This window comes from Phodopus roborovskii, unplaced genomic scaffold (genome assembly GCF_943737965.1).
Source record: "Phodopus roborovskii unplaced genomic scaffold, PHOROB, whole genome shotgun sequence".
Taxonomy (NCBI): domain Eukaryota; kingdom Metazoa; phylum Chordata; class Mammalia; order Rodentia; family Cricetidae; genus Phodopus; species Phodopus roborovskii.
In genome coordinates this window covers 1,399,453-1,427,240 of record NW_026126432.1, presented here as the reverse complement: position 1 = coordinate 1,427,240, position 27,788 = coordinate 1,399,453, and the positions used below count along the sequence as shown (strand labels likewise).

At 36.7% G+C, this 27,788-nt stretch overlaps 1 protein-coding gene across 1 annotated transcript in view; it reads left to right on the top strand.

Annotated features, from left to right (window-relative positions):
* LOC127223153 (40S ribosomal protein S2-like) overlaps positions 1-27,395 on the top strand; it is a 53,112-nt gene extending 25,717 nt beyond the window's left edge. The window contains exon 2 of the mRNA XM_051185659.1: positions 26,444-27,395. Coding sequence (XP_051041616.1) covers positions 26,444-27,361 — 918 coding nt within the window. The 3' untranslated portion in view covers positions 27,362-27,395. The remainder of the gene's footprint in view (positions 1-26,443) is intronic.
* Positions 27,396-27,788: the final 393 nt, after the last annotated feature.

The following is a 27,788-nucleotide window of genomic DNA, read 5'->3' as shown; positions in this document are numbered from 1 at the left end:
TGAATCTCTAAAACATTTATCATGAAGGGGTGTTGGGTTTTGTCAAATAATTTTTCTGTATCTAGTAAGATGTTCATGTGTTTTTTTTTTCTTTTTCATTTTGTTTCCAAGGTAAATTACATTGATCGATTTTCAAGTGTTGACCATCCCTGCATCCCTGGGATGAAGCCTACTTGATTATGGTGGATAATTATTCTGATGTGATCTTAAATTTTATTTGCCAGTATTGTATTTGGGTCAATGTTCATGAGGGATTTTGATCTGTATTTTTCTTGCTTAGTTGTGCTTTTGTGTGGTTTTGGTAGCAAGATTTTGGTAATGACCCTTCTGCTTCTATTGTGTGGAACAATTTGAGGAGTGTAGGGATAACTGCTTCTATTCTATTTCATTAGGGGTTATCGGTCTATTTGAAATGCTTATGTGTTCTTGATTTAATTTTGGTAAGTGATAACTATCCAGAAAATAATCCACTTCATTTAAATTTTCCAATTTTGTATAATACAAATATTGAAAGTATGATGTGAGCTGCATGAGGGTGTCTCATGCCTTTAGTCCTAGCACTCAGGAGGCAGAATCAGCCAGATCTCTGTAAGTTTGAGACAAGCCTGGTCTACAAAGTGTGACCTGATAATTCTGTAGATTTTTTTAGTGTCTGTTGTTATGTCTCCATGTCTGTTTATGATTTTGCTAATTTGTATGTTCTTCCTCTGCCTTTTGTTCAGTTTGGTAAAGATTTGTCTATCTTGCTGATTCTCTCAAAGAAACAACTCTTTGAACATTGATTCTTTGTATTGCTTTCCTATTTCATACTTTATTGATTTCAGCCCTCAATTTGATTATTTTCTGGCATCTACTCCTCCTGGGTGAGTTGGCTTGTTTTTGTTCTAGAGCTTTCAGATGTTCTATTGAGGTGTGTCTATTTTCCTGTTTCTTCATCTGGGTACTTGGTGCTATGAACTTTCATTTTAGCACTGCTTTTCTTTAAGTTTCAATGTGTTGTATGCTCATTTTCATTGAAATCTTTCCTTAATTCGTACTTGACCCAGGAGTGATGCAATTGTGCATTGTTCATTTTCCATATAAGGGTTTCAGCAATTTGTGTTTTTGTTGAATTCTAACTTTAAAACATGGTGGTTTGATAAGATACAGGGGGTTATAACAATTTTTTGTACCTATTAAGGGTTGCTATATTGTTGAGTTTGTGGTCAATTTTAAAGAAGGTTCCATGTTGTGCTTGGCAGAAGGTATATTTGTTTGTGTTTAGGTGGAATGTTCCATAGATATCTGTTAGATTCTTTGTTTCTTTGTTATTTTTTTTTTTTTTTTTTTTTTGGTCTGGTAGTCCTACCCAATGAAGATAAAGAGATGCTGAAGTCTCCCACTGTTAATGTGTGGGGTTTTATATGTGATTTGAGTTTTAGTAATGTTTCTGTTATGAATGTGGGTGACTTTGAGTTTGGACACAGATCTTCAGAATTCAGACACCCTCCTGATAGATTTTTCCTGTGATTAATATGAAATGCCTTTCCATCTCTTTTGATTAATTTTAATTTGAAGTCTAATTTCTTAGATATTAGGATGGTTATCCCAGCTTGCTTTTTGGGTCCATTAAAAGGAAAATCTCTTCCTAACCCTTTATTCTGAGGTAACATCTGTCATTGAATTTGAGTTTTGTTTCTTTTATTCAGCAGAAGGATGGATTCTGTGTTCATATCTATTCTGTTAGCCTGTGCCTTTTTATAAGTGTGATAAGTCCATTAACATTGAGTGATGGGAGATGTCATTATGTATATATGTTTCTCATACTGGTTAATGAATAAAGCACTGTTGGCCAATAGGAAAGGAAGATAGGAGGGACTAGGAGACAAGGAGGAAAGAAGAAGTAGTAAGGAGAGTCAAGATGGAGAATCTGGAGAGATCAGAACTTCCATCCCTCTGCTTTCAGTAAGACCACGTGGAAATACATAGAAATGGGTAAATACTTAAGATAGAGCTAGCTGATAAAAAACTAGTATTGGGACAACAGAATTATATCAAATACAGAATCTCTGTGTGTTAATTGGGGCTGGCGAGGCCACAGGACCAGACCAGGCGGTGGGCAGAAAAACCTTACTCCTTACAATTGAGGGGTATTAGAGATCATGGATTGTTAATTCTTATTTATTTTGGATTTGTTGGTGGTGTTGGTATTGTGTGTGAGCTCCTCCCCCACTTATATTGTGGTTTTTGATAATGTGAGATTATGTATTGCCCATGTTTTTGTGAGTGTTGCTAACTTACTAGAGTTGTAGTTTACTTCCAATATTTTCTGTAGGGCTGGATTTGTGGATATGTATTGTTTAAATCTGGTTTTGTTGTAGAATATCTTGTTTTTTCCATCTGAAGTGTTGGTAGCTTTGCTGGGTATAATAGTCTGGGCTGACATCCATGATTATTTATCATTCTTAGAACATCTATCCAGTACCTCCTTGCATTCAGAGTTTCCATTGAGAATTAAAGTGTAATTCTGATAGGTCTGCCTTTATAAGTTACTTCGCCTTTTTCCTTTGATGCCCTTAATATTATTTCTTTATTCTGTATGTTTGGTATTTTGATTATTATGTGGCAAGGGGACTTTTTTTTGTGGTCCAATCTATTTGGTGTTGTGGAATCTTCTTGTACTTTCATAGGTACTTTCATATCCTTCCTTAGAGAATGTTTTGTTTTATGATTGTGTTCACTATGTGTTTTTTGTTCACCTTCCTTGATGCCTATGATTCTTATGTTTGGCCTCTTCACAGTGCTCCACATTTACTGGATATTTTGTGTTAGGGAATTGTTGGACTTAAGTTTTGTTTGTTTTTTTTTTTTTTATGCTTCTATTTCATCTAGTGAATCTTCAACACATCCAATTATCTTCTCCATCTCTATTATTCTGTTGGATTTACTTATACATATAGTTCCTGATCTTTTAACTCAGCTTTTTTTCTTCCCAGCATTCCTTCATTCTGTATTTTCTTTATTGTTTCTATTTCAGCTTTCAAGACTTGAAATTGTTGGAATTGTTTTCTTCATTTGTTTTTTTTTTTTTTTTTTTTTTTTTGTGGCTTACTTTTACTTTTTTTTCTTTTTTTCCCCAGTTTTGTGGGTATTTTTTATTATTTTTTATTTATTTTTTATTCTACATATCGATCCCAGTTCCCTCTCCCTCCCTTCTTATTACATTCTCTGCCCCCTCACATGTACCCTGACCACCCTCCCTCACATCCCCCCACCCAATATCCACATATATGGCAATGTCATCCAGGTGAGGTCATGTAAATATGTTAAGTCATTTGAAGTAGGGACTAGGACTATTCTCCTGTCTCTAGGTTATGAGGGTATCACTCCATGGGGGATGTGTCCACAAGGTCCTTTTGTGCACCAGAAATACATCCTGATTGCACTGTTTGAGGTCCCTTAGACTGCTCAGTTATTTTGGCGGAGACCCATATCTAGGGGGGACTAAGTGAGTCCCATCCTGGATTCCCAGCTATCAGTCTGTGGGGGCCGTCAGCTTTTCCTTGTTCAGGTCAGATGTATCTTGTGTTTGTGCAAACTAGGATTGTCCTCTCTCTCTCTCTCTGCATCTGGATTCCACCTCGACTCAGTGTTTACTTATGGGTGTTTGCATCTGTTTCCAACAGGTACTAGATGAGGACTCCATGATGGTGGATAAATTATTTGTTGATCTCACTATCTGGGAAGAGCATATATAGAAGCCTGTCCATGGTTGCTCAAATTGTTAGTTAGCATTAGGGTTGTAGGTCTCAAGACCTTTCTGTAGGTTCAGTTTTCATTTCAAACCAATAATGGCTCCCTCTTTTATGTTCTCTCTCTCTCTCTCTCTCTCTCTCTCTCTCTCTCTCTGTGTCTGTCTCTCATCTGTTTTCTATTCCTAACCTGACTCAATCTTCCTAGTCGCATGAGCTTCCTTCACGCCCTTTCTCTTTCTCCTACTTCTCTCTAAATTCACTGCCCCTCCACTTCCTATGAGTTCTGGGGGACTTGTCTCTTCCCCTTTCTGTGAGGGAATTTATACAAATCTCTTAGAATAGAACTTGTATCCTAGTTCCTCTAGTGGTGTGAATTATAGGCTGGTGGTCCTTTGCTCTAGTTCTAAAATCCATATATGAATGGGTACAAACCATGTTTCTCTTTTTGTGACTGGGTTACTTCATTCAGGATGGTTTCTTCAAATGCCATCCACTTGCCTGTGAATTTCAAGATTCAATTTTTTTTTTCTACAGAGTAGTACTCCATTGTGTAGATGTGCCACATCTTTTTTATCCATTCTTCAGTTAAGGGGCATCTAGGTTGATTCCAGGCTCTTGGTATTATAAATAATGCTGCTATGAACATAGTTGAACACATGTCTTTGTTGCATGGATGTATTTTCCTTTGGGTATATACCTAAGAGGGGGACTGCCGGATCATGTGGTAAACTAATTCCCATTTTCCTGAGGAATTGCCATACTGATCTCCTAAATGGCTGTACAAATTTTTACCCCCACTGGCAGTGGAGGAGTGTTCCCCTTTCTCCACATCCTCTCCAGCATAAGCTGTCATTGATGTTTCTAATTTTAGCTATTCTAATAGGAGTAATATGTTATCTAAAAGATGTTTTGATTTGCATTTCCCAGATAAATAAGGATGTTGAGCACTCACTTAAGTGTCTTTCAGTGTTTTGATTTCCTCTATTGAGAATTCTCTCTTCAGTTCTGTTCCCCATTTTTTAATAGGGTTATTTGGTGTTTTGTTGACTACTTTCTTGAGTTCTTTTTATATTCTGGAGATGAGCCCTTTGTCAGATGTAAGATTGGTGAAAATATTTTCCCAGTCTGTGGGCTGCCGTTTGGTCTTGTCTACTGTGTCCTTTGCCTTACAGAAACTTCTAGTTTGAAGAGGTCCCATATATTAATTGTTGATCTCAGTTTCTGTGCTCCTATACCAATTTGTGCAAGGGTACCTCCTACTTTCTCTTCTAAGAAATTCAATATGGCTGGATTGATGTTGAGTTCTTTGATCCATTTGGACTTGATTTGTGTGCATGGCGACAGACAAGGGTCTACCTACAGTCTTTCATTATCCAATTGTGCCAGCACCATTTGTTGAAGATGCTTTCCTTGCCAAATTGTATTATTTTAGCTGTTTTGTAAAAAATCCGGTGTTCATAGTTGTGTGGGTTTATATCAGGATTTTCAATTCGATTCCATTGGTCTACCTGTCTATTTTAGGGATAATACCAGGCTGTTCTCAGAACTATAGCTATGTAGTAGAACTTAAAGTTGGGGATGTTGATGCCTCCTGAAGTTCTTTTATTGTACAGGGTTGTTAGGGATACCCTGGGTCAATTGTTTTTCAATATAAAGTAGATTATTATCCTTTTAATGTCAGTGAAATTTTGTGCAGTGATTTTAATGGCGATTGCATGGAATCTTTAGGGTGCTTTTGGTGAGATTGCCATTTTTACTATGTTTATCCTACCTATCCAAGAACATGGGAGATCTTTCAATTTTTTGCTATCTTCTTTAATTTCTTTCTTTAGATCCATAAAGTTCTTATTATATAGTTCTTTCACTTGTTTGGTAAACTTTACCCCAAAATACTGTATGTTGTTTGTGGCTATTGTAAAGTGTGATGTTTCTCTGATTTCTTTCTCAGCCTCTTTGTTGTCTGAATAAAATGGGGCTACTGGTGTTTGTTTTTTTTTTTTTTTTTTTTTTTTTTTTTTGAGTTTATCTTATATGCTGCTAGTTTTCTGAAGGTGTTTATCAGCTGTAGGAGTTCCCTGGTATTATTTATTAGGTCGCTTATATAAACTATCATATCATCTGCAAATAGTGAATATTTGACTTCTTCCTTTCCAGTTTGGATCCCTGTGATCTCCTTCTTTTGTTGCCTTACAGCTTTAGCTAGGATTTCAAGTATGATATTGAAGAGATATGGAAAGAGAGGGCAGCCTTGTCTTGTTCCTGATTTTAAAAGAATTGCCTTAAGCTTCTCTCCATTCACTTTGATGTTGGCTGTGGGCTTGCTTTATATTGCTCTTATTATGTTTAGGTATGTTCCTGTTATCCCTGATCTCTTCAAGACCTATATCATGAAAAGGTTTTGAATTTTATCAAAGGCTATTTCAGCATCTACGAAGATGATCATAGGTTTTTCTTTTTCAGTTCGTTTATATGGTGGATCATGTTAATAGATTTTCATATGTTAATCCATCCCAGCAACGCAGGGATGAAACCTACTTGGTCATGGTGGATGATTTCTCTGATGTATTCTTGGATTCGGTTTGCCAATATTTTATTGAGTATTTTTGCATCAATGTACATCAGGGATATTGGTCAGTAATATTCTTTCTTAGTTGTGTCTTTGTGAGGCTTGGGTACCAAGGTTATTGTGGCCTCATAGAGTTTGGCAATGAATCTTCTGTTTCTATTTTTTGAAATAATTTGAGGAATATTGGTATTAGTTCTTCCTTGAATTTCTGGTAGAATTCTGTACTGAAGCCATCTGGCCCTGGGCTATTTTTAGTTGGAAGGCTTTCAATGACTGCTTCTATTTTGTTGAGGGTTATAGGTCTATTTAAGATGTTCATCTATTCTTGATTAAATTTTTGTAAGTGATAGTTATCTATCTAGTTATCTAGAAATTTGATCATTTCCTTTGAATTTTCAATATTTGTGGAATACAGGTTTTCAAAGTATGACCTGAAAATTGTCTGGATTTCCTCTGTGTCTGTTGTTATGTTCCCCTTTTCATTTCTGATTTTGTTAATTTGCGTGTTCTCTCTTTGCTTTATCATTAGTTTGGGGAAAGTTTTTTCTATCTTGTTGATTTTGTCAAAAAAAAAACTTTTTGTTGCATTGATTTTTTTTTATATTGTGTTCCAATTTTCTATTTTGTTGATTTCTGCCCTCTAATTGATTATTTCCTGGTGTCTACTCCTCCAGGGTGAGTTTTTGATATAATGCTTTCAGTTGTGCTTTTAATTCTCTCATGTGACTATCCTCTGTTTTCTTCATATGAGCAGTTAGTGCTCATATGAATTTCACTCATAACACTGCTTTTAATTTGTCCAATTAGTTTGGGTATATTGTGTCCTTATTCTCGTTGAATTTTAGAAAGTCCTTAATGTCTTTATTTCTTCTTTGACCCATGTGTGGTGTTTCTTGCATGTAGCAGAAGGATGGATTCTACCTTGGTAGCTACTCTGTGAACCTGTGTCTTTTTCTGGTTGATTTAAGACCATTGATGTTGAGGGTGAGTAAGGACCATTGATTGTTGATGCCTGTTTGTTTTCGATATGTTGTTGGCAGTGGTATTGTGAATATATTTGTCCTGCTTTACCCTTGGTTTCTGGTGTAGTGAGATTATCTGTTCCCTACATCTTTGTGGGTGTAGTTAACTTGCTTGGGTTGCAGTTTTTCTTACAATACTTTCTGTAGAATTGGATTTTTAGATAAGTATTGGGAAAATCTGGCTTTGTTATTAAATATTTTGTTTTCATCATCTATCGTGATTGACAGTTTTGCTGGTTATAGTAGCCTGGCCTGGCATCCATGGATTCTTAGTACTTGTAGAATAGCTATCCAGGAACTTCTGGCCTTGAGGGTTTTCAAGCAGAAGTCAGGTGTAATTTTGAGAGGTCTACCTTTGTATATTACCTGATCTTTTTCCTTTGCTACTCTTAATATTCTTTCTTTATTCTGTATGTTAGGTGTTTTGATTATTATGTTTCAAGGGCTCTCTTTTTTTTTTTTGGTCCAGCCTATTTGGTGTTCGGTATGCTTCTTGTACTTTCATGTCCTTCTTCAGATTGGGAAATTTTCCTCAATGATTTTGTTGAATATATTTTTGGCACCATTGAGCTGGGCTTCCTCACCTTCCTCTATGCCTTTTATTCTTAGGTTTGGCCTTTTCACGGTATCCTACATTTCCTGGATGATTTTGTTAAGGATATGTTGGATTTACAATATTCTTTGTTTGATGAATCTATATCCTCTAGTTTATCTTCCACACTTGAGAAACTTAATGGTGGGCTGTAATTTTTTTTCAGCATATTGGACTTTCATGTATTTCTTTATCAGTACTTGAAAAATCAATCTTTAAACAGTTAGGAGGTTTCCTGTCTCAGTATAAGCTGAAAAAAAAAAAAAAAAAAAAAAACAAATGTCAAGGCATGGCAGTGACCACATCTCCAAGCTGGCACCATGTTGCTGTTTGACATTGTAGACCAAGGCAGTGAATACAGCTCTCAGTTAAGGCAGTAAAATTACCAGCTTTCTTATTTGATAGACCATGGTTAAAACAACTATGACTTTCATTTTAGCAATGTTGTTTATCAGATAAAAGATTCGTGGCTACAAATGATAAAGATTTACTGTAAAGACAAATTTACATTAAGAAAAACGCTAATGTTTAAAATATAAATAGGCTTGGGAGAGAAAAAGAATAAAATGGTTTTAAAAGGACAGAGAGTAGCTGAGTGTGGTGACACATGCCTTTAATTCTAGCACAAGGAGACAGAGGCAAGCAGATCCCTGTGATCTCAGAGTAAACTTGGTATACAGAGTTAATTCCAGGACAGGTAAAAGTTACACAGAGAAATCCTGTCTCAAAAAATGAAAAAATAAAAATGAAAGAAATAGAGTAATTAAAAAAAAAGCCACATAAAAATGGAAAGCACAAAGAGAATCTGGATACTGTATGGTATTATGTTGTGTTTGTATAGTTTGACTACTGAGGAAATAACATCTGTTAAAAGAAATGCTGCTAGATTAATTCAATTTACATATTTTAAAAATGCTTTGACTCCAAAATTTAAGTCCAAGGCAAGGTTACTGGGGAAAAGGATTTCTATTTTTGTTTCCACAGAAATAGAAAATGTGTGGATTTTTATCAGACTAACATGGTTTGATCAGGCCAGACCCCCTTTAACAGCATCCCAGGTGATCCAACATTCAAAACATTTGGGACAAGGCAGTCTTACAGACTACAGTCAGGATTTCTGGATCTTCTTAGGATCCCCATGAGACTGGTCCCTACCATCACAAAGCAGTTTGGAAAGAACGGCACCCAAATTCCCAAATATCATTTATAAATGTGTGTTTTCTTTAATGGGGTTGGTTATAAATGGTTAATGACCACAACCAATCTCTTTATAAAGGTAAAAAGAGGATTATGATATATAAATGGATACTTTGCTTTGGAATGGATTTTCATTTATTGATACAAATTTCAGGTCAATTTTGTGATATGTATATTTCTTCTCTTGTTTATGGATTGTGTGCAGATGATGGGAGATGTACTTCTGTAAATATGTTTCTCATATTGGTTAATGAATAAATCACTGTTAGCCAATAGGAAAGCAAGATAGGTGGGACTATGAGACAAAGAGGAGAGAAGAAGTAGTAGGGAGGAAATTCAACATGGAGGAAAGAGACAGGATGCCAGCCCCTCCCGCTGGTAATAGAAATGGGTTAATATTCAAGACAGAGCTAGCTGATAAGAAACTAATATGCAACCTCCTGCTTTATATCTATTTCAGAGTCACTGTGTATTATTTGGGTCTGGTGCAGCTATGGGACCAGGCTGGCAGAAAATCCTTACACATAACAGCCACCCACTCCACAAATAGGGTAATGACTTCCAGAAGGGGTCATCTAAATCTGTCAAGTCATTTGGAGTACGAAAATGTTGGCTCTCCTGTCTCTAGATTAAGGGAGTATCCCATCATGGGGGATGTGCACTCAAAGTCATTTTGTGAACCAAGTATACATCCTGGTTCCACTACCAAGGTCCTTTAGACTGCTGAGGCCTAGCTGAGACCCATGTTCAGGAAATCTGAGTCACTCCCATGTTGGAACCCAGCTATTGGTCTGGGTGCCCATTAGCTGCCCCTTGTTCAGGTCAGCTATCTCTATGTGTTTCTACAGCCTGAACTTGTCCTACCGCTCTACATCTAGATTCCATTTCAGCTCAGTGTTAAGTTGTGTGTGTCTGCTTCTGTTTCCATCAGCTACTAGTTGAGGGCTCCATGATGGTGGATAAGTTAGTTGTCGATTTCATTATCAGGGAAGGGCATTTATGGTAGTCTTTCCACTGCTGCTCAAATTGTAGGTGGGGTCAGTCTTGTAGGTCTCTGGATATTTCTCTACGTTCAGTTTTCTCTTCAAACCTAAAATGTCTCCCTCTATCATGGTATCTCTCTCCCTCCCCCTCTCACTCTCTGCCTCCCTCTCTCTATCTTCCTATTCACATATGCTTTCCTCTTCTCACTTTCTCTTTCTCTAAGTTGTCTCAACACGTGCCCCCCATGTCCCCAAATGCTCAAGAGATCTTGTCCCTTTCCCCTTCTGTGAAGGACCTTATATGAATCACTTAGAATCCTCTGTGTATCCTAATTTCTCTAGTGGTACGAATTATGTGCTGGTAATCTTTTGCTCTATATCTAAAATCAATATATCAGTGAGTACGAACCATGTTATTCCATTTATTACTGTGTTACCTCATTCAGGATGGTTTCTCCAAGTTCCATCCACTTGCCTGCGAATTTCAAGCATCTTTTTTTTTTCTACAGAGTAGTATTCCATTATGTATATGTGGCACATCTTCTTTATCCATTCTTCAGTTGAGGGGCATGTAGGTTGTTTCAAGGTTCTTGATTTTACAAATAATTCTTCTATGAACATAGTTGAGCAGATGTATTTCTTGCATGGATATGGATCATTTGGGTATATGCCTAAGAGGGGTATTGATAGGTCATGTAGTTGATGGATTCCCATTTTCCTGAGCAACTGGATACTGATCTCCAAATGGATGTACAAGTTTGCACTCCCACTGGCAGTGTAAGAGTGTTCCCCTTTCTGCACATTCTCTCCAGCATAACCTTTCATTTGTGTTTCTAATTTTAGCAATTCTAGCCAGGGTAAGATGGTATCTCAGAGTTCTTTTGATTTGCATTTCCCTGATAACTAAGGATGTTGACCACTTTCATAAGTGCCTTTCAGCCTTTTTGATTTCATCTATTGATAGTTCTCTATTCAGTTTTGTACCCCTTTTTTTTAATAGGGTTATTTGGTGTTTTGTGACAAGTTTCTTAAGTTCTTTGTATATTTTGGAGATCAGGCATCTGTCAGATTAGGGATTGGTGAAGATCTTTCCCCAGTTTGTGTGTTGCTGTTTGGTCTTGTCCACTGTGTCCTTTGCCTTACAAAAGCTTCTCAGTTTGAGGAAGTCCCATTTATTAATTGTCCATCTCATTGTCTGTACTACTGGATTTATGTTCAGGAAGAGGTCTCCCGTATCAATTTGTTCAAGGGTACCTCCCACTTTCTCTTCTAAGAGGTTCAGTTTGGCTGGATTGATGTTGAGGTCTTTGATCTATTTGGATTTGATTTTTGTGCATGGCAATAGATATTGGTCTATATGCAGTCTTTTACACACCATCATCCAGTTGTGCCAGCACCATTTGTTGAAGCTGCTTTCCTCATACCATTGTATACTTTTAGCTGTTTTGTCAAAAATCAGATGTTCATAGGTGTGTGGATTAATATCAAGATTTTCTATCTGATTCCCTTGGTCCACTTGTCTATTTTTGTGCCAATACCAGACTGTTTTCAGGACTATAGCTTTGTAGTAGAGCTTAAAGGTGGGGACGGTGATGTCTCCCGAAGTTCCTTTACTGTACAGGGTTGTTTTGGCTACACTGGGTCTTTTGTTTTTCCATGTAAAGTTGAATGTTATCCTTTCACTGTCAGTGAAGAATTGTGCTGGGATTTTAATGGGCTGCCTTTTGCAAGATTGCCATTTTTACTATGTTTATCATTCCTATCCAATAGCATAGGAGATCTCTCCATTTTCTGATATCTTCTTTAATTTCCTTCTTTAAAGACACAACGTTCTTGATATATAGATTTTTCACTTGTTTGGTAAGCATTACCCAAAGATACTTTATGTTGTTTATTGCTATTGTAAATGGTGATGTTGCTCTTATTTCTTTCTCAGCCCCTTTGTCATCTGTATAATAAGGCTACTGATTTTTTACTTTTTTCCAATCCTGCTACTTTGCTGAAGGTGTTTTTTAGCTATAGGTGTTCCCTGGTTGAATTTTTTGGGTTGCTTGTGTAAACTATCATATCATCTGAAAATGTAGACAGTTTGACTTCTTCCTTTCCAATTTGTATCCTCTTGATCTCCTCTCAATCTCTTATTGCTTTAGCTAGAACTTCAAGTACAATATTGAAGAGATATGGAGAGAGAGGGAATCATTATTTTGTTCCTGATTTTAGAGTAATCCCCTTAAACTTCTCTCAATTCAGATTGATGTTGGTTGTTGGTTTACTGTATATTACTTTCATTATGTTTAGGAATATTCCTGTTATCCCTGATCTCTCCAATACCTTTATCATGAAAGGGAGTTCAATTATGTCTAAGGCTTTTTTTAGCATCTAGGAAGATGATGTTGTTTTTCATTTTCAGTTTGTTTATATGGTAAACCTTATTTTAGATTTTCATATCTTAATCCATTCTTTTAACACAGGGATGAGGCCTAATTGGTCATGGTGGATGATTTCTCTGAAGTATTCTTGGATTCAGTTTGTCAGTATTTTATTTAATATTTTTGCATGAATATTTATGAGGCATATTGGTTGGTAGTATTCTTTCTTATTTGTGTCTTTGTATGGCTTGGTACCAAAGGGATTGGTGTCTAGTAAAAAGAGGTTGATTATGAACCTCCTGTGTCTATTGTGTGGAACAATTTAAGGAGTATTGGTATTAGCTGTTCTTGAATTTCTGGTAGAATTCTGCACAGAAGCCATTTGGCCCTTGTCTTCTTTGGGTTGGGTTGGGTTTGTTTGTTCTTGATTTAATTTGGTAAGTGATAGTATCCAGAAATTTGTCCATTTCCTTTGAATTTTCAAATTTTGTGGAGTACAGGTTTTCAAAGTATGACCTGAAAATTGTCTGGATTTCCTCTGTGTCAATTGCTATGTCCCCCTTTCATTTCTGATTTTGTTAATTTGCATCTGCAATCTCTGTTTTTTCATTAGTTTGAATAAAGGTTTTTCTATCTTGTTGATGCTTTCGAAAAACATCTCTTTGTTGCTTTTTTTTTTTTTTTTTTGTATTGTTTGCCTGGTTTCTGTTTTGTTGATTTCAGCCCTCAAATGTATTATTTCCTGTTATCTACTCCACCAGGGTAATTTTGCTTCTTTTTGTTCTAATGCTTTCATTTGTGCTGTTAATTCTCTAATGTGATTATGCTTCGTTTTCTTCATATGGGCACTTAGTACAATGAACTTCCCTCGTAACACTGCTTTCATGGTGTCCCATAAGTTCAGGTATGTTGTGTCCTTGTTCTCATTGAATTTTAGGAAGTCCTTAATTTCTTTATTTCTTCTTTGACCCAGGTATGGTGCAACTATTCTTTGTTCAGTTTCCATGATATGTATGGTTTCTTTGATTTTTGTTTTTGTTGATTGCAATTTTAAAGCATGGTGGTCTTTTAAGATACAGGGGTCTATTACAATTATTTCTTGTGTTTTCAGTTTCGTTATGTCACCTTGTAGGTGGTCTGTTTTAGAGAAAGTTCCATGTGGAGCAGAGAAGAAGTTATATTCTTTTGTGTTTGGATGGAATATTCTATAGATGTCTGTTAAACCCAGTTGAGACATAACTTCTGTTTGTTCTTTTGTTTCACTGTAAATTTTCTGACTGGTGGTCCTGTCTAGTGGTGAGGTTGTAGTGTTGAATTCTCCCACTATAAGTGTATGAGTTTTTAAGTGAGATTTGAGTTTTAGTAGTGTTTCTTTAATGAATGTGGGTGCTCTTGTATTTGGGTCATAGATGTTCAGAATTTAGACTGTGTGATGATGGATTTTTCCTGTGATGAATATGCAATGATTGTCTTCAATCTCTTTTGAGTGATATTGGTTTTAAGTCTAACTTGTTAGATATTAAGATAATCATGCCTTCTTGCTTCTTGGGTTCATTTAATTGGAAGATTTTTTCCCAACTCTTTACCCTGAGGTAATTTCTATGTTTGAAGCTTAGATGTGTTTCTTGTATGCAGCAGAAGGATGAATTCTGTCTTGGTATCCACTCTGTTAGTCTTTGTCTTTTTACATGCGAGTTAAGTACATTAATGTTAGGGGAAAGTAAGGCACATTGATTGTTAATGCTTTGTTTTATTGATGTTGTTGGCAGTGGTATTGTGAATATATTTCCTCTGCTTTACCTTTGGGTTCTCGTGTAGTGGGATTATCTATTTCCTATATCATTGTGAGCATAGTTAACTTCCTTGTGTTGGAGTTTTCTTTCCACAACTTTCTGAAAGGCTGGATATGTGGATACATATTTTGAAAATATGGCTTTGTCATTAAATATCTTGATTTCTCTGTCTATAGTTATTGATAGTTTTACTGGGTATAGTAACCTGGGCTGGCATTCGTGGATGTTTAGTACTTGTAGAACATATATCCAGGAACTTCTCGCCTTGAGAGTTTCCAGGGAGAAGTCGGGAATATTTTGATAGATTTTCCTTTATATGTTACCTGGCCTTTTTCCTTCGCTGCTCTTAATATTCTTTCTTTACTTTGTATGTTCGGAGTTTTGATTAGTATGTGTGGAGGGGTCTTTTTTTCTTTGGTCCAGTCTATTTGGGGCTTCTTGTACTTTCACGGGCATGTCCTTCTTCATATATGGAAAGTTTTTCAGTAATTTGTTGAATATGTTTTCTGCACCTTTGAGCTGGGCTTTTTAGCCTTCTTCTATGCCATTACTCTCAGGCTTGGCCTTTTTACGATGTCCCACATGTCTTGGATGTGTTGTGTTATAGATATGTTGGATTTAAGATTTTCTTAGGTTGATGAATCTATTTCCTCTAGTTTATCTTAAGCACCTGAGATTCTCTCTCCCATCTCTTGCATGCTGTTGGTTATGTTTGTGTCTGTAGTTCCTGATCATTTGCCCAGTGTGGGTCCTTTTTTTTTCATTCTTTCAGTTTGTGTGTTCTTTATTTGTCTCTATTTCAGTTTTCAAGTCTTGAACTGTTTCCTTCATCTGTTTTTTTTTTTTTTTTTTTTTTTTTTGGCTTTCTATATTTTCTTTAAGAGATTTGTATATTTCTTCCAATTTTTTGTTTGTTTTTTTTTTTCATTTATTTAAGAGATTTTCTCACATCATCTTTGATGGCCTTTATCATTTTTGTAAATATATTTTTAAGTCGTTCTCTTCTGTTTCATCTGCTTTGGGGTATTCAGATCTAGTTTGAGTAGAGTACCTAGATTCTGGTGGTGTCATACTTATCTTTATATGATAGGTGTTTCCTCATTTTGTCATCTTTCCATTGTTTCTTCCATTGAGTGTAGGTTGGGTCTCTCTCTTTATATATGGTACTCCCCTGGTGGGCTTAGGTAGGTCAGATATTTGATGTCTATAGCTCTGGGGGGATCAAGCTCTCTAGGAGATCTCTCCTCAGGCAGGGGCCTGCCAATGGGGGTCAAAGATCCAGCAGGCAGGGACTTTAGAAAGTCCAGCAGGGAAAGGCAGCTCTCAGGTCAGGGCCTAGAAATCTGACAGAGGACCAGTTGTTGAAGTCGTAGATCAGGCAGGTGGGGATTCATGGTGGTCCGGCATGGATACGCAGGTCTAGTGTACCTACAATTTTTATTTTTCTCTCAGTCAAACCAGTCAACGGGAAATTTCTAAGACCTTGAGCAAAGCACACATGGATTATTTTATTGTTTAAAGTAGTAATAGTTGGAGTATTGTGGATAAACCATATAATAAGCAATGGTTTCTCTTGTTCCTTAGACTTACTGGTTAGAGTGTTCAAGAATTTTACTCAAATAAAAACAGTAAAATTCCAATGGAAATTACTTACAAATTTTATTGTGGATAATTAGAAGGAAGGTTATATATTTTGTTACATTTAACTACTAATTAGAATATAAGCATATGGATATTTATCACCCTCTTACATGCTACAATTATTAACTGTTTCTGCCTGCAGGTGTTTGTGTGTGTGTGTGTGTGTGTGTGTGTGTGTGTGTGTGTGTGTGTGTGTGTGAGTGTATGTGTCTGTGTACGTGTGTGTGTTTATGGGCATATAAATGTGTGCTCATGTGTTTATGAATAACACAAAATAAAAGAGACTGAAAAGGATACTGAGAGACAGATACTTTTAGATAAACAGATAAATAAAAAAAAATCTTTGTGGGCTGATCTCCAAAAATATATAAACAACTCAAGAAACTAGTCAACAAAACACCAAACAACCCTATTAAAAATGGGGTGCAGAATTGAAGAAAGAATTCTCAATAAATGAAATCAAAAAAGCTGAAATACACTTAAGAAAGTGCTCAACATCCTTACCTATCAGGGAAATGCAAATCAAAACAACTTTGAGATACCATCGTACTCCTGCCAGAATGGCTAAAATTAGAAACACCAATGACAACTCATGCTGGAGAGGATGTGGAAAAAGAGGAACACTCCTCCACTGCCAGTTTGAGTGCAAACTTGTACAGCCATTTTGGAGATCAGTATGGAGGTTCCTCAGGAAAATAGGAATTAGTTTACCACATGACCCGGCAATCCCCCTCTTAGGCATATACCCAAATGATCCACATCCATGCAACAAAGACATCTATCTGTTCAACTATGTTCATAGCAGCATTAGTTGTAATAGCAAGAACCTGGAAGCAACCTAGATGCCCCTCAATTGAAGAATGGATAAAGAAAATGTGGCACATCTACACAATGGAATATTACTCATCAGAAAAAAAAATAATGGAATCTTGAAATTCACAGGCAAGTTGATGGCACTTGAAGAAATCATCCTGAGTGAAGTAACCCCATCACAAAAAGAGGAACGTGGTATGTTCTCACTCATATATGGATTTTAGACCTAGAGCAAACGATTACCACCAGAGTAACTAGGATACAAGGTGTATTCTAGGTGATTCACATAAAGTCCCTCACAGAAGGGCAAAGGGACAAGTCTGCCAGGGCACAGGGGAAATGGGGGGGGGCAGTGAATGGAGAAATTAGTAGGAGAAAAAGAGGGGGAGGAGAGGAAAACGCATATGACTAGGAAGATTGAGTCAGGGTAGGAATAGAAGACAGGAGAGAGAGAGAGAGAGAGAGAGAGAGAGAGAGAGAGAGAGAGAGAGAAAGATAGACTATAATAGAGGGTAGACAGTACCCTCAGACAGTAGAACCAGGATGTATCCCTGGTGCACAAAGGGACCTTGCACACACATCCTCCATGGAGGGATACTGCCTTAACCTAGAGACAGGACAAAAGCCCTAGTCCCTACTTCAAATGACCTGTCAGATCTATGTGACCCCACTTGGATGGCATTGCCCTACATGTGGAATTGGTGCAGGGGGATGAGAGGGGATGGTGGTCAGGGTGCACCTGAGGAGGCAGAGAGTGTAAAAGGGAAGGAGGGAGAGGGAACTGAGATCTACATGGAAAACAATAAATTAAAAAAAAATCTTTGTTGTGCAAATATGAATTACCACAACAGAGTAGATGCAGTTCTTATATTTAAGATCTTTGAATAAATAAAAATTTGACATATAAAGAGGAAATCTTACTGCCATTAAACACAAAATATATCCCATAACATGTTTATGATCACCTTTTCGCAAGACACAAAGGTATACAAAGGATGTTCTTGCAACTTGAGGAACATGAAACTGAGAATTGATCCCAAAGTGAAAGGGAAGACAAGACTTCTTTGCTTTTGGTTTTGTTTCTAAACAAACTGAGTTGCCAATGCAGTCTAAGCACAACATTTCATTACATAATCATCCTGGAAGCTGGAGTCATCTGACATTTGAGGTGGCATTCCTTTTTTCATTGGAACATGTAATTTCACCATCTGAAGTATGACTATTTATAATTGTATCCTAGAACAATTAAAATGTAGTCAATAAATTGTGAATACTATTTAATTCTGGACTCTGTTCCATTACTGGTCTATAATATATAAGACAGATAGTGCACACACACACACACACTCTAACAGAGAAATCACAATCTTTTGTAGAAAAAAATGAAATGGACTTATGGACAGTAATCATATTCCCAGACTATATGAAACATAAGACATATAACACATAATTCCTATGACAATGTTTGCTTTTTTTGTTGTGATTTTTGTTGTTTGCTTGTTTGGTTTTTTTTTGGCTTTTCTACAATGTTTGATATGTGTAACAGAACTTTCAGTAAATATGGTATATTCAAAGATATCAGCATACATTGATAAAAATTCAATGACTAGCTATCTCAGCTGTCTTTCATTATGTCCTGGATTATTGGAAATCCTCCACTTTGGAATTCATAGTCCTGTGAATATAAGGACTCTCTCAATGGAAGCAGTTTCAAAACTGAAAGTCTTAGCATCTGTCAAGAAGGGAATATTCCCTGATACACATAGGTAAAGCTTAACTAGGAAATATATAGAAATTTAGAGCAATGTGTTTTATTAAATAAACCTGTTCACATAGGCTCCCTACTGCTTTGAGCTAAGAAGGACCATTATGTTTTGACAATGCATAGATCAAAAGTATGCTAATTTGTTCTTCTCTGTAGTCTCTTACCCTTGTTTATTTTTCTTCTTCTAGAAGGCTATTATTTCCTCAAGAAGATGTACAAATAGCATTCACTGGTCATGACAAACCTTCAATTAACTGGCTTTAGCACAGGGTGTATTATTATCTCATTATCAAGTTGTCTTTTTGTCCTTTCTTTCTGATTTTATTTTATATTTTTACTCTTTAAAGTTATTTATTTATTGCAATCGGCCCACAGAAAATTTTTGTAATTATTTTAAGTGACACTTTTGTTTGTCATGCACAGTTTTTCAAGAAGTTAACCTACAAAAGAAAATAATTCAAATTTGTTCATCAAAAGGAAAGACCCAATGAAATAACTTATGTTGTGAGGAACTGATGATTAAATTAGTTTTCTCCTACTCAAACGCACCTATTAAGCTTTGATTTCCTCGTTTGTAAAATGAAATTGTCACATTGGAATACTTTGCTTCTAATACAGTGGGTGTCTTTTGTCCATGCTGCTATAAAATGAAAATACTAAACAATTTGAAGTTGAAAGTTTAAAATATAACATTAATTTATATGAATTAATTTCAGGATTTTTTTCTGTTTTATTTTACATTTCAATCATAGTTCTCCCTCCCACCCACCTTGCTTCATCCCACAACTCCTTGCTTCCTCCCACCCTCACTTACCCCATCCCCCCGACTCCCAAGCCCACTGCCAGTCCATTTCTCCTCAAGGTAAGGGTTACCATGAGGAGTCAACATAGTATGGTACAATACATCGGGGCGGGGCCTGGCCTCTCTCCCATGCATAATGACTGAGCATGGCTTCTTACTAGAGAGAATGGGCTTCAATATTCTAGCTCCTGTACTGAAAGTATATTGTGGTCCTAGTATAAATGCACTACCATACATCACATTATGCATCTGTAAAATGTATTTTTGTACAATCTTAGTTTTCCTAGATAATGTTACACATCTGCGCAACTGTAAATTTTCAGAGGCTTTTCTGTAATATTTTTGTCATATATCAGATATTTCAACACCATATTCAATGATCTTCATTCATTGTTGAGTGACTGTATTGATGCATGGAAGCTATAAGCAGTTTTCCTTAGTGCCCTATCATAGGAATTACAGGATTAGTACAACTCAGAAACCTAGAAAATACTGCAATATATATTTTAAGGGAAGAAGGATTTTAAGACAATAAAGGAATTATACAGAGTAAAATTCGGTATGCAGTGAGAATTATGAGTGGTTATTATCACTATCATTATTATTTTGATATTATAACCTGGCTTTAAGAAAAGTGACAGAGAATGTATCAAGAAGCATAAGTCATTAACATGGGTTTGCTCTCTTTTGAGTTTTGATATAAGGTCTTGTTATTTATTCAAGGCTCATGAAGTTATTGCCTCAGCCTTCCAAATACTGAGTGAGATTACAGTTCTGAGTTGTTGTGCCATAAAAAAAAGTTAGTTTCATAGACATGAACATAATGGCAAGCATATGATCCCCCTTTGAAAAGAAGAAAATGGTATAAAATCTCAAAGATTTCAGTAAGTTCCTTTGTACTGCGAAAGTAAAGCACTGGGTGAAAAATAAGTGTGGGTGTGTTACCTATTGGAGTAATAGAAATGATTTAATATAACAGATTTTAGGCACTAAAAAAAGGACACAAAATTCAGATAGTCATTGTTAGATTCTGACATGAGGTATATTGGGTTAAATCAGGGTTATGATTATCTCCCTAGATGCGGAAAAAGCCTTTGACAAAATTCAACACCGTTTCATGATAAAGGTCTTGGAGAGGTCAGGGATAACAGGAACATACGTAAACATAATAAGAGCAATATACAGCAAACCAACTGCCAACATCAAACTGAATGCAGAGAAACTTAAGCCAATTCCTCTAAAATCAGGAAGAAGACAAGGCTGTCCTCTCTCTCCATATCTCTTCAATATCGCACTAGAAGTTCTAGCTAATGCTATAAGACAAGAAAAGGAGATCAAGGGGATCCAAATTGGAAAGGAAGAAGTCAAAATGTCTCTATTTGCAGATGATATGATAGTTTACATAAGCGACCCAATAAACTCTACCAGGGAACTGCTACAGCTGATAAACACCTTCAGCAAACTAGCAGGATACAAGATAAACACACACACAAAAAAATAAGTTAGCCCTACTTTTTTCAGACGAAAAAGAGACAGAGAAATAAATCAGAGAAACATCACCCTTTACAATAGCCACAAACAACATAAAAGTTTCTTGGTGTAATGCTTACCAAACAAGTAAAAGACCTATATAATAAGAACTTTGTGGCTCTAAAGAAAGAAATTAAAGGAGATAACAGAAAATGGAACAATCTCCCATGCTATTGGATAGGTAGGATAAACATAGTAAAAATGGCAATCTTGCCAAAAGTAATCTACAGATTCAATGCAATCCCCATTAAAATCCCATCACAATTATTCACCAACCTTAAAAGGATAATAATCAACTTTTTATGAAAAAATAAAAGACCCAGGATAGCCAACACAACCCTATACAAGAAAAGAACTTCAGGAGGCATCACCATTCCTGACTTTAAACTCTACTACAGAGCTATAGTTTGGAAAACAGCCTGGTATTGGTCTAAAAATAGACAGGTAAACCAATGGAATCAAATTGAAAATCCTGATATTAACCCACACACTTATGAACACCTGATTTTCGACAAAACAGCTAAAATTATACAATTGGGCAAGGAAAGCATCTTCAACAAATGGTGCTGGCACAATTGGATGAGGGTGTGTAGAAGACTGCAGATAGACTCATGTCTGTCACCATGGACAAAACTCAAGTCCAAATGAATCAAAGACCTCAACATCAATCCAGCCACATTGAACCTCTTAGAAGAGAAAGTAGGAGGTACCCTTGAACAAATTTGTATAGGAGACCACTTCCCGAATATAACTCCAGGGGCACAGACACTGAGAGAAACAATTAATAAATGGGACCTTTTCAAACTTATAAGCTTCTGTAAGGCAAAGGATACAGTGGACAAAACCAAACGGCAGCCCACAGACTGGGAAAAGATTTTCTGCAATCCTATATCCGACAAAGGGTTGATCTCCAAAAAATCCAGTTAACTCAAGAAACTAGTCAACAAAATACCAAACAACCCTATTAAAAATGGGGTACAGAATTGAAGAAAGAACTCTCAATAGAGGAAATCAAAAAGGCTGAAAGACACTTAAGAAAATGTTCCACATCCTTAGCTATCAGGGAAATGCAAATCAAAACAACTTTGAGATACCATCTTACTCCTTCCAGAATGGCTAAAATTAGAAACACCAATGATGACTCATGTTGGAGAGGATGTGGAGAAAGGGGAACACTCCTCCACTGCTGGTGGGAGTGCAAACTCATACAGCCATTTTGTAGATCAGTATGGCAGTTCCTCAGGAAAATGGGAACTAGTTTACCACAGGACCCAACAATCCCTCTCTTAGGCATAGACCCAAAGGATATACATCCATGCAACAAAGACATGTGTTCAACTATGTTCATAGCAGCACTATTTGTAATAGAAAGAACTTGGAAGCAACCTAGATGCCCCTCAATTGAAGAATGGTTAATGAAGATGTGGCACATCTACACAATGGAATACTACTCTATGGGGAAAAAAAAAATGAAATCTTGAAATTTTCAGTCAAGTGGATGGCACTTGACAAAACCATCCTTAATGAGGTAACCCAGTCACAAAAAGTAGAACACAGTATGTACTCACTCATAAATAGATTTTTCTCCTAGTTCAAAGGATTACCAGCCAATAATTCACACCACCAGAAGAATTAGGATACAAGGTGTATTTTATTCTAAGAGATTCATATAAAGTCCCTCACAGAACTGGGAAGGGACAAGTCCCCCTGAGCTCTGGGGAATTGTTGGGGGCAGCGAATTGAGAGCAAAGTAGGTGAAAACGAGGGGGAGGAATGGAAAACATGTGTGACTAGGAAGATTGAGCCTGGTTGGGAATAGAAGACAAGATAGAGAGAGAAAGACTGAGAGAGAGAGAACATAAAAGAGGGAGCCAATATTGGTTTGAAGATAAAATTGAACACAAAGGTGTAGAGAACTACAAGACTGCTGCCAACTAACAATTGGAACTTCCGTGGGAAGGCTACCATAAATGCCCTTCCCGGAGAGTGAGATCAATAACTAACTTATCCATGGAGCCCTCAACTAATGCCTGTTAGAAACAGGAGCAAACACCCATTTCCACAGAAAATGAAAAGATGTGGATTCCTTTCTTACCAAACTTAAATACTGGAAAGATTAAATTCATTTACATATTTTTTTAAAATTTTTATTTTATCATTGGGATTAAGAAGAGAAATAACAATTCCAACAGAAATTTGCATCGGAATTGAAATTTTTAATGGAAAAATTTACGTTGGTATTTTTAGTGTTTCTAAAACCAAAAGTTTTCATCTTGGTATGAACTTCCCTTGTTTATACTTGCATTTGAACACTCATTGTTGTTTGGAAAGGATGCAGAGGTGGAAGAGGTAGAAGCTGACCAGGGGAAATTTGTCACTGTGGGCCAATAATTCAGTGATATAACCTGGCCCAAATTTTTCACTACCTACATCCTTCTGGAATGCAATATGATAAAAAGGTTTTTATTCCTGCAGACTTTCCTTGCCATCCAAGATGGGCTGAGTCCTTCAAAAGTGTGAGCCAAAGAAAACCTTCCTCATTAAGTTGTTTCCTTTCACTTATTTTGTCACACCAAGGTGAAAAGAAGCTAATTCACAGTAAATATGCCACTGTGTAGTATTAGAATGATGACTTTAGGTAACCACATGTACTGTGTAGCCAGTGAAACAAATAAATGTAATTATAAAAGAATTAGATTACATAGACGCTGGAGGCATTAATTAGAAGTATAAAAGGCAAGCTGTCTCTGTGTGTTTCTGCAGCCAGGTCTTGTCCTCCATGTATGTATCAGGATTCCAGTTTGGCTCAGTGTTTAGTTGTGGGATTTTGCTTCTGTTTCCATCAGGTGGATAAGTTAGTCATTGATCTCATTATCAGCGAAGGGAATTTAAGGTAGACTTTCCACTGTTGCTCAAATTGTTACTTGGGGTCACTCTTGTAGGTCTCCAGATATTTCTTTAGGTTCAATTTTCTCTTCAATCATATAATGACTCCGTCTTTTATGGTCTCTCTCTCTCTCTCTCTCTCTCTCTCTCTCTCTCTCTCTCTCTTTCTCTCTTCTCTCTATTATTCTTTCCTGGACTCAACCTTCCTAGTCCCATGTGCTTTCCTCTCCTCCCCTTCTCTTTCACCTAGTTCCCTCTCCACTTACTGACCCCCACCCCCATTGTGCTCTGGAGAACTTGTTCCTTCCCCCTTCTGTGAGGGACCTTAAATGAATCTCTTAGAATTCTCCTTGTATCTTTTCTATGGCACACAGCAGGAGTCTTGCTAGACAACATCCTCCATTCACACATGGTATCAATGCCATGTCAATTCCTTCCAGTGGCTTTCCTCTGTATAGGGATCTGATTTCAAACCCCTTTTTAGAAGTTAGCTACACATTTTTCTTTGTGAGTTACTCTTTTTTTGGTTATGTCCTACTCATTTTTTCATTTCATTGTTTAGTATGTTTTAAGTATGCTTTAGTTGTAGATCTCCTTGGAAATCAAGCCTGATTTTTCAATATTTTTATACTATATGATCTGAGGTGTCTAATTACTGCTCTAAACCCAATAATAAATACATACTAATGATTATTAAATAGCACTCATCTGGTCTCAATTTACACTCTTGGTTTTTATATTTGTCTTTGGTATATTCCATTAATTTCCTCATATAAATTTCAAATTACCTGCTAAGTTAGGCACTATGATCTCTTTTAAAAGAAGAAAAACTTCAGCAATGGGAAATGATTTATCTGGCATAGAGCTTATTTAATATACTTGAAGTCTGAGGTTTGTTGTAGAGCATTAATATACTGGTTGTAGTATGCAAAATCTATACCCTAGCATTCAAGAGGTGGAGGAAAGATGATCAGATATTTAAGAGCATCCCTGAAGTATAGTGAATGTTTAAGAAGTGGAATAACTGAGTCATTAAAGCTCTTTGTTTCCAGGAATAGACTTTTACTGGTGAGAAGTTCTGTGTTTCATTGATGGCTCTGAATTGCAACATATCTGTCATTATCAAGTAGAATGATTTCCTTATGGACACTTTCTTAATTCTTAAGAGTGTTTTTCCACTTTAACACAGTTTTCTATACACATGGGATGCTTCGTATGTAAAATCATGTTTAACAAATGTATAGTTGATTAAGATAACTAAATGCATTTTGGTTTATTTGATAATGCTACATAATGTTTGAAATATGGACTTTGAAAAAAGAAATCAAAATTTATCTGTATTATAAAAGAACAATCTTCCCAAAAATAAATTTTACATCATCAATGCCATGAAAATATGAAACTGTAGGTATCTGAGGAGAACTCAACATTTTAGAAGAGAAGTATGAACATATAAGCAGGGCTTCTAGCAAATGGTAGAGGACTTGTCTAAGGAGGCAAGCATGAGAAAGAACAGAATCTGGAGGTGAGTGGATACCACCAAAATATATAAAATATTTTAATAAAAAATGTTGTTATAAAAATCATCATTTGTTAAAGAAAGTATATGGCATAGACAAAAAACAGAAGAATAAGAAAGAAGGAATGAAGGAATGAAACAGAGATCAAGATTCTTTACATATTATTATACACACAAAATGAAGTTGCAATCAGGATGGACAAGCAATGCTCTGCACTATTCTGTGTTTCATTCCTCTATGGTTAGAAATGTTAGTGGAGGTTCTCTATTTCCTCAAATGTGTATTCAGCATCCACTATCTCACTGATATTATTTTGAACTTTACTCAATATCATATATATATATATATATATATATATATATATATGTAAATTAAATTAGAAACATAGAAAACAATACAGAGAATCAATGAAACAAAGAATTGGTTCTATTGGTTCTTTGAGAAAAATAAATTAAGATCAGCAAAAACTTATTTAAATTAACTAATGGTAGAGAAATGAAAAGTGAGGCATAACAACAGACACTGAATGTCTAGAACAATACTCATTTTGATCAATTGTTGTCCATCAAACAAATTATTATTGTATGAAAATTATTTCCTCTTCTAAAAATAATTGGAAGTCAAGATTTCAATTAGTCTTGTTTTGTGAATTTATTTTACACTTCAAATGCTTGATTAATATTTTCAAATGGTAGGTTTGCTGAATCTCCCAGAATGTCTTCCAACTTCTGCGTGATGATTTTGTTTTATTTTATTTTGTTTTATTATATTTTGTTTCTATCTTCTAGAACCCTGGAATTTTCTAATAAGAGACAGAATGGGAGTGAATCTTTATTGGAGGCAAGGTGGGGTGGAACTGGGAGGACTAGAGAGATGGGAAACAAATAAAGATAGATTGTATAAGAAGAGCATCTATTTTCAACAAAAGAGAAAAACAGAAACAAATGTAACTTGCTTAGTTGTATATAAATCTGAAGTAAAATGAAAAGTCAAATCTGGAGAAAGACCTTACAGATTAACCCATCACTTTTGTCTGAAGAGTGCTTTCAACCAGTATCTCCCAACATTTAAAAATAAATAATTATTTTTTGGGTGACTTTATAAATACTTCCACAAAGTCGCAGCTAGTCTTACCTAAAATTTGGAAACTTTCACTATGCTATGACAAGAATTTTCTATGCTAGTTTATATTTGAATTTGTTTTATTATTTGATAATTACAGTATGAAAGTTGTATTGCACTTCTTCTACTTCGGGAAAACACCAAATTGCAGATGACGCCGGTGAAGCGGGAGGGCCCGGAGGACCCGGGGGCCCAGGATTAGGAGGCCCCAGCAGCTTCAGCGGAGGCTTCGGCAGCGGCCTCAGGGGCCTTGGTCGTGGTCGAGGCCGTGGCCATGGTCGAGGCCGTGGGGCTCGTGGAGGTAAAGCTGAAGACAAGGAGTGGGTCCCTGTCACCAAGCTGGGCCGCCTGGTTAAGGACATGAAGATCAAGTCCCTGGAGGAGATCTACCTTTTCTCTTTGCCCATTAAGGAATCCGAGATTATTGACTTTTTCTTGGGGGCATCTCTTAAGGATGAGGTTCTAAAGATCATGCCAGTACAGAAACAGACAAGGGCTGGCCAGCAGACCAGGTTCAAGGCTTTTGTCGCTACTGGGGACTACAACGGTCATGTTGGTCTTGGTGTTAAATGCTCCAAGGAGGTAGCCACAGCTATCGGAGGGGCCATCATCTTGGCCAAGCTTTCCATTGTCCCTGTGAGGAGAGGCTACTGGGGGAACAAGATTGGCAAGCCCCACACTGTTCCATGCAAAGTGACAGGCCGCTGTGGCTCTGTGTTGATGCGATTCATCCCTGCCCCCAGAGGCACTGGCATCGTCTCTGCTCCTGTGCCCAAGAAGCTACTGATGATGGCCGGTATTGATGACTGCTACACATCAGCCAGGGGCTGCACTGCCACCCTGGGCAACTTTGCCAAGGCCACCTTTGATGCCATCTCTAAGACCTACAGCTACCTGACCCCTGACCTCTGGAAAGAGACTGTGTTCACCAAGTCTCCTTATCAGGAATTCACTGACCATCTTGTGAAAGCCCATATCAGAGTCTCTGTTCAGAGGACCCAGGCTCCAGCTGTTGCCACCACATAAGGGGTTTTATACAAGAAAAATAAAGTGAATTAAGTCTGTTAAAAAAAAAAAAGGCATATACCCAAAGGATTCACATCAATGCAACAAAGCCATCTGTTCAACTATGTTCATAGCAGCACTATTTGTAATAGCAAGAACCTGGAAGCAACCTAGATGCCCCTCAATTGAAGAATGGTTAATGAAGATGTGGCACATCTACACAATGGAATACTACTCTGCAGAAAAAAATAATGGTATCTTGAAATTCGCAGGCAAGTGGATGGCACTTGAAGAAACCATCCTGAATGAGGTAACCCAGTCACAAAAAGAGGAACACAGTATGTACTCACTCATATATGGATTTTAGAACTAGATCAAATGATCACCAGCCTATAATTCACATCACCAGAGGAACTAGGATACAAGTTGTATTCTAAGAGATTCATAT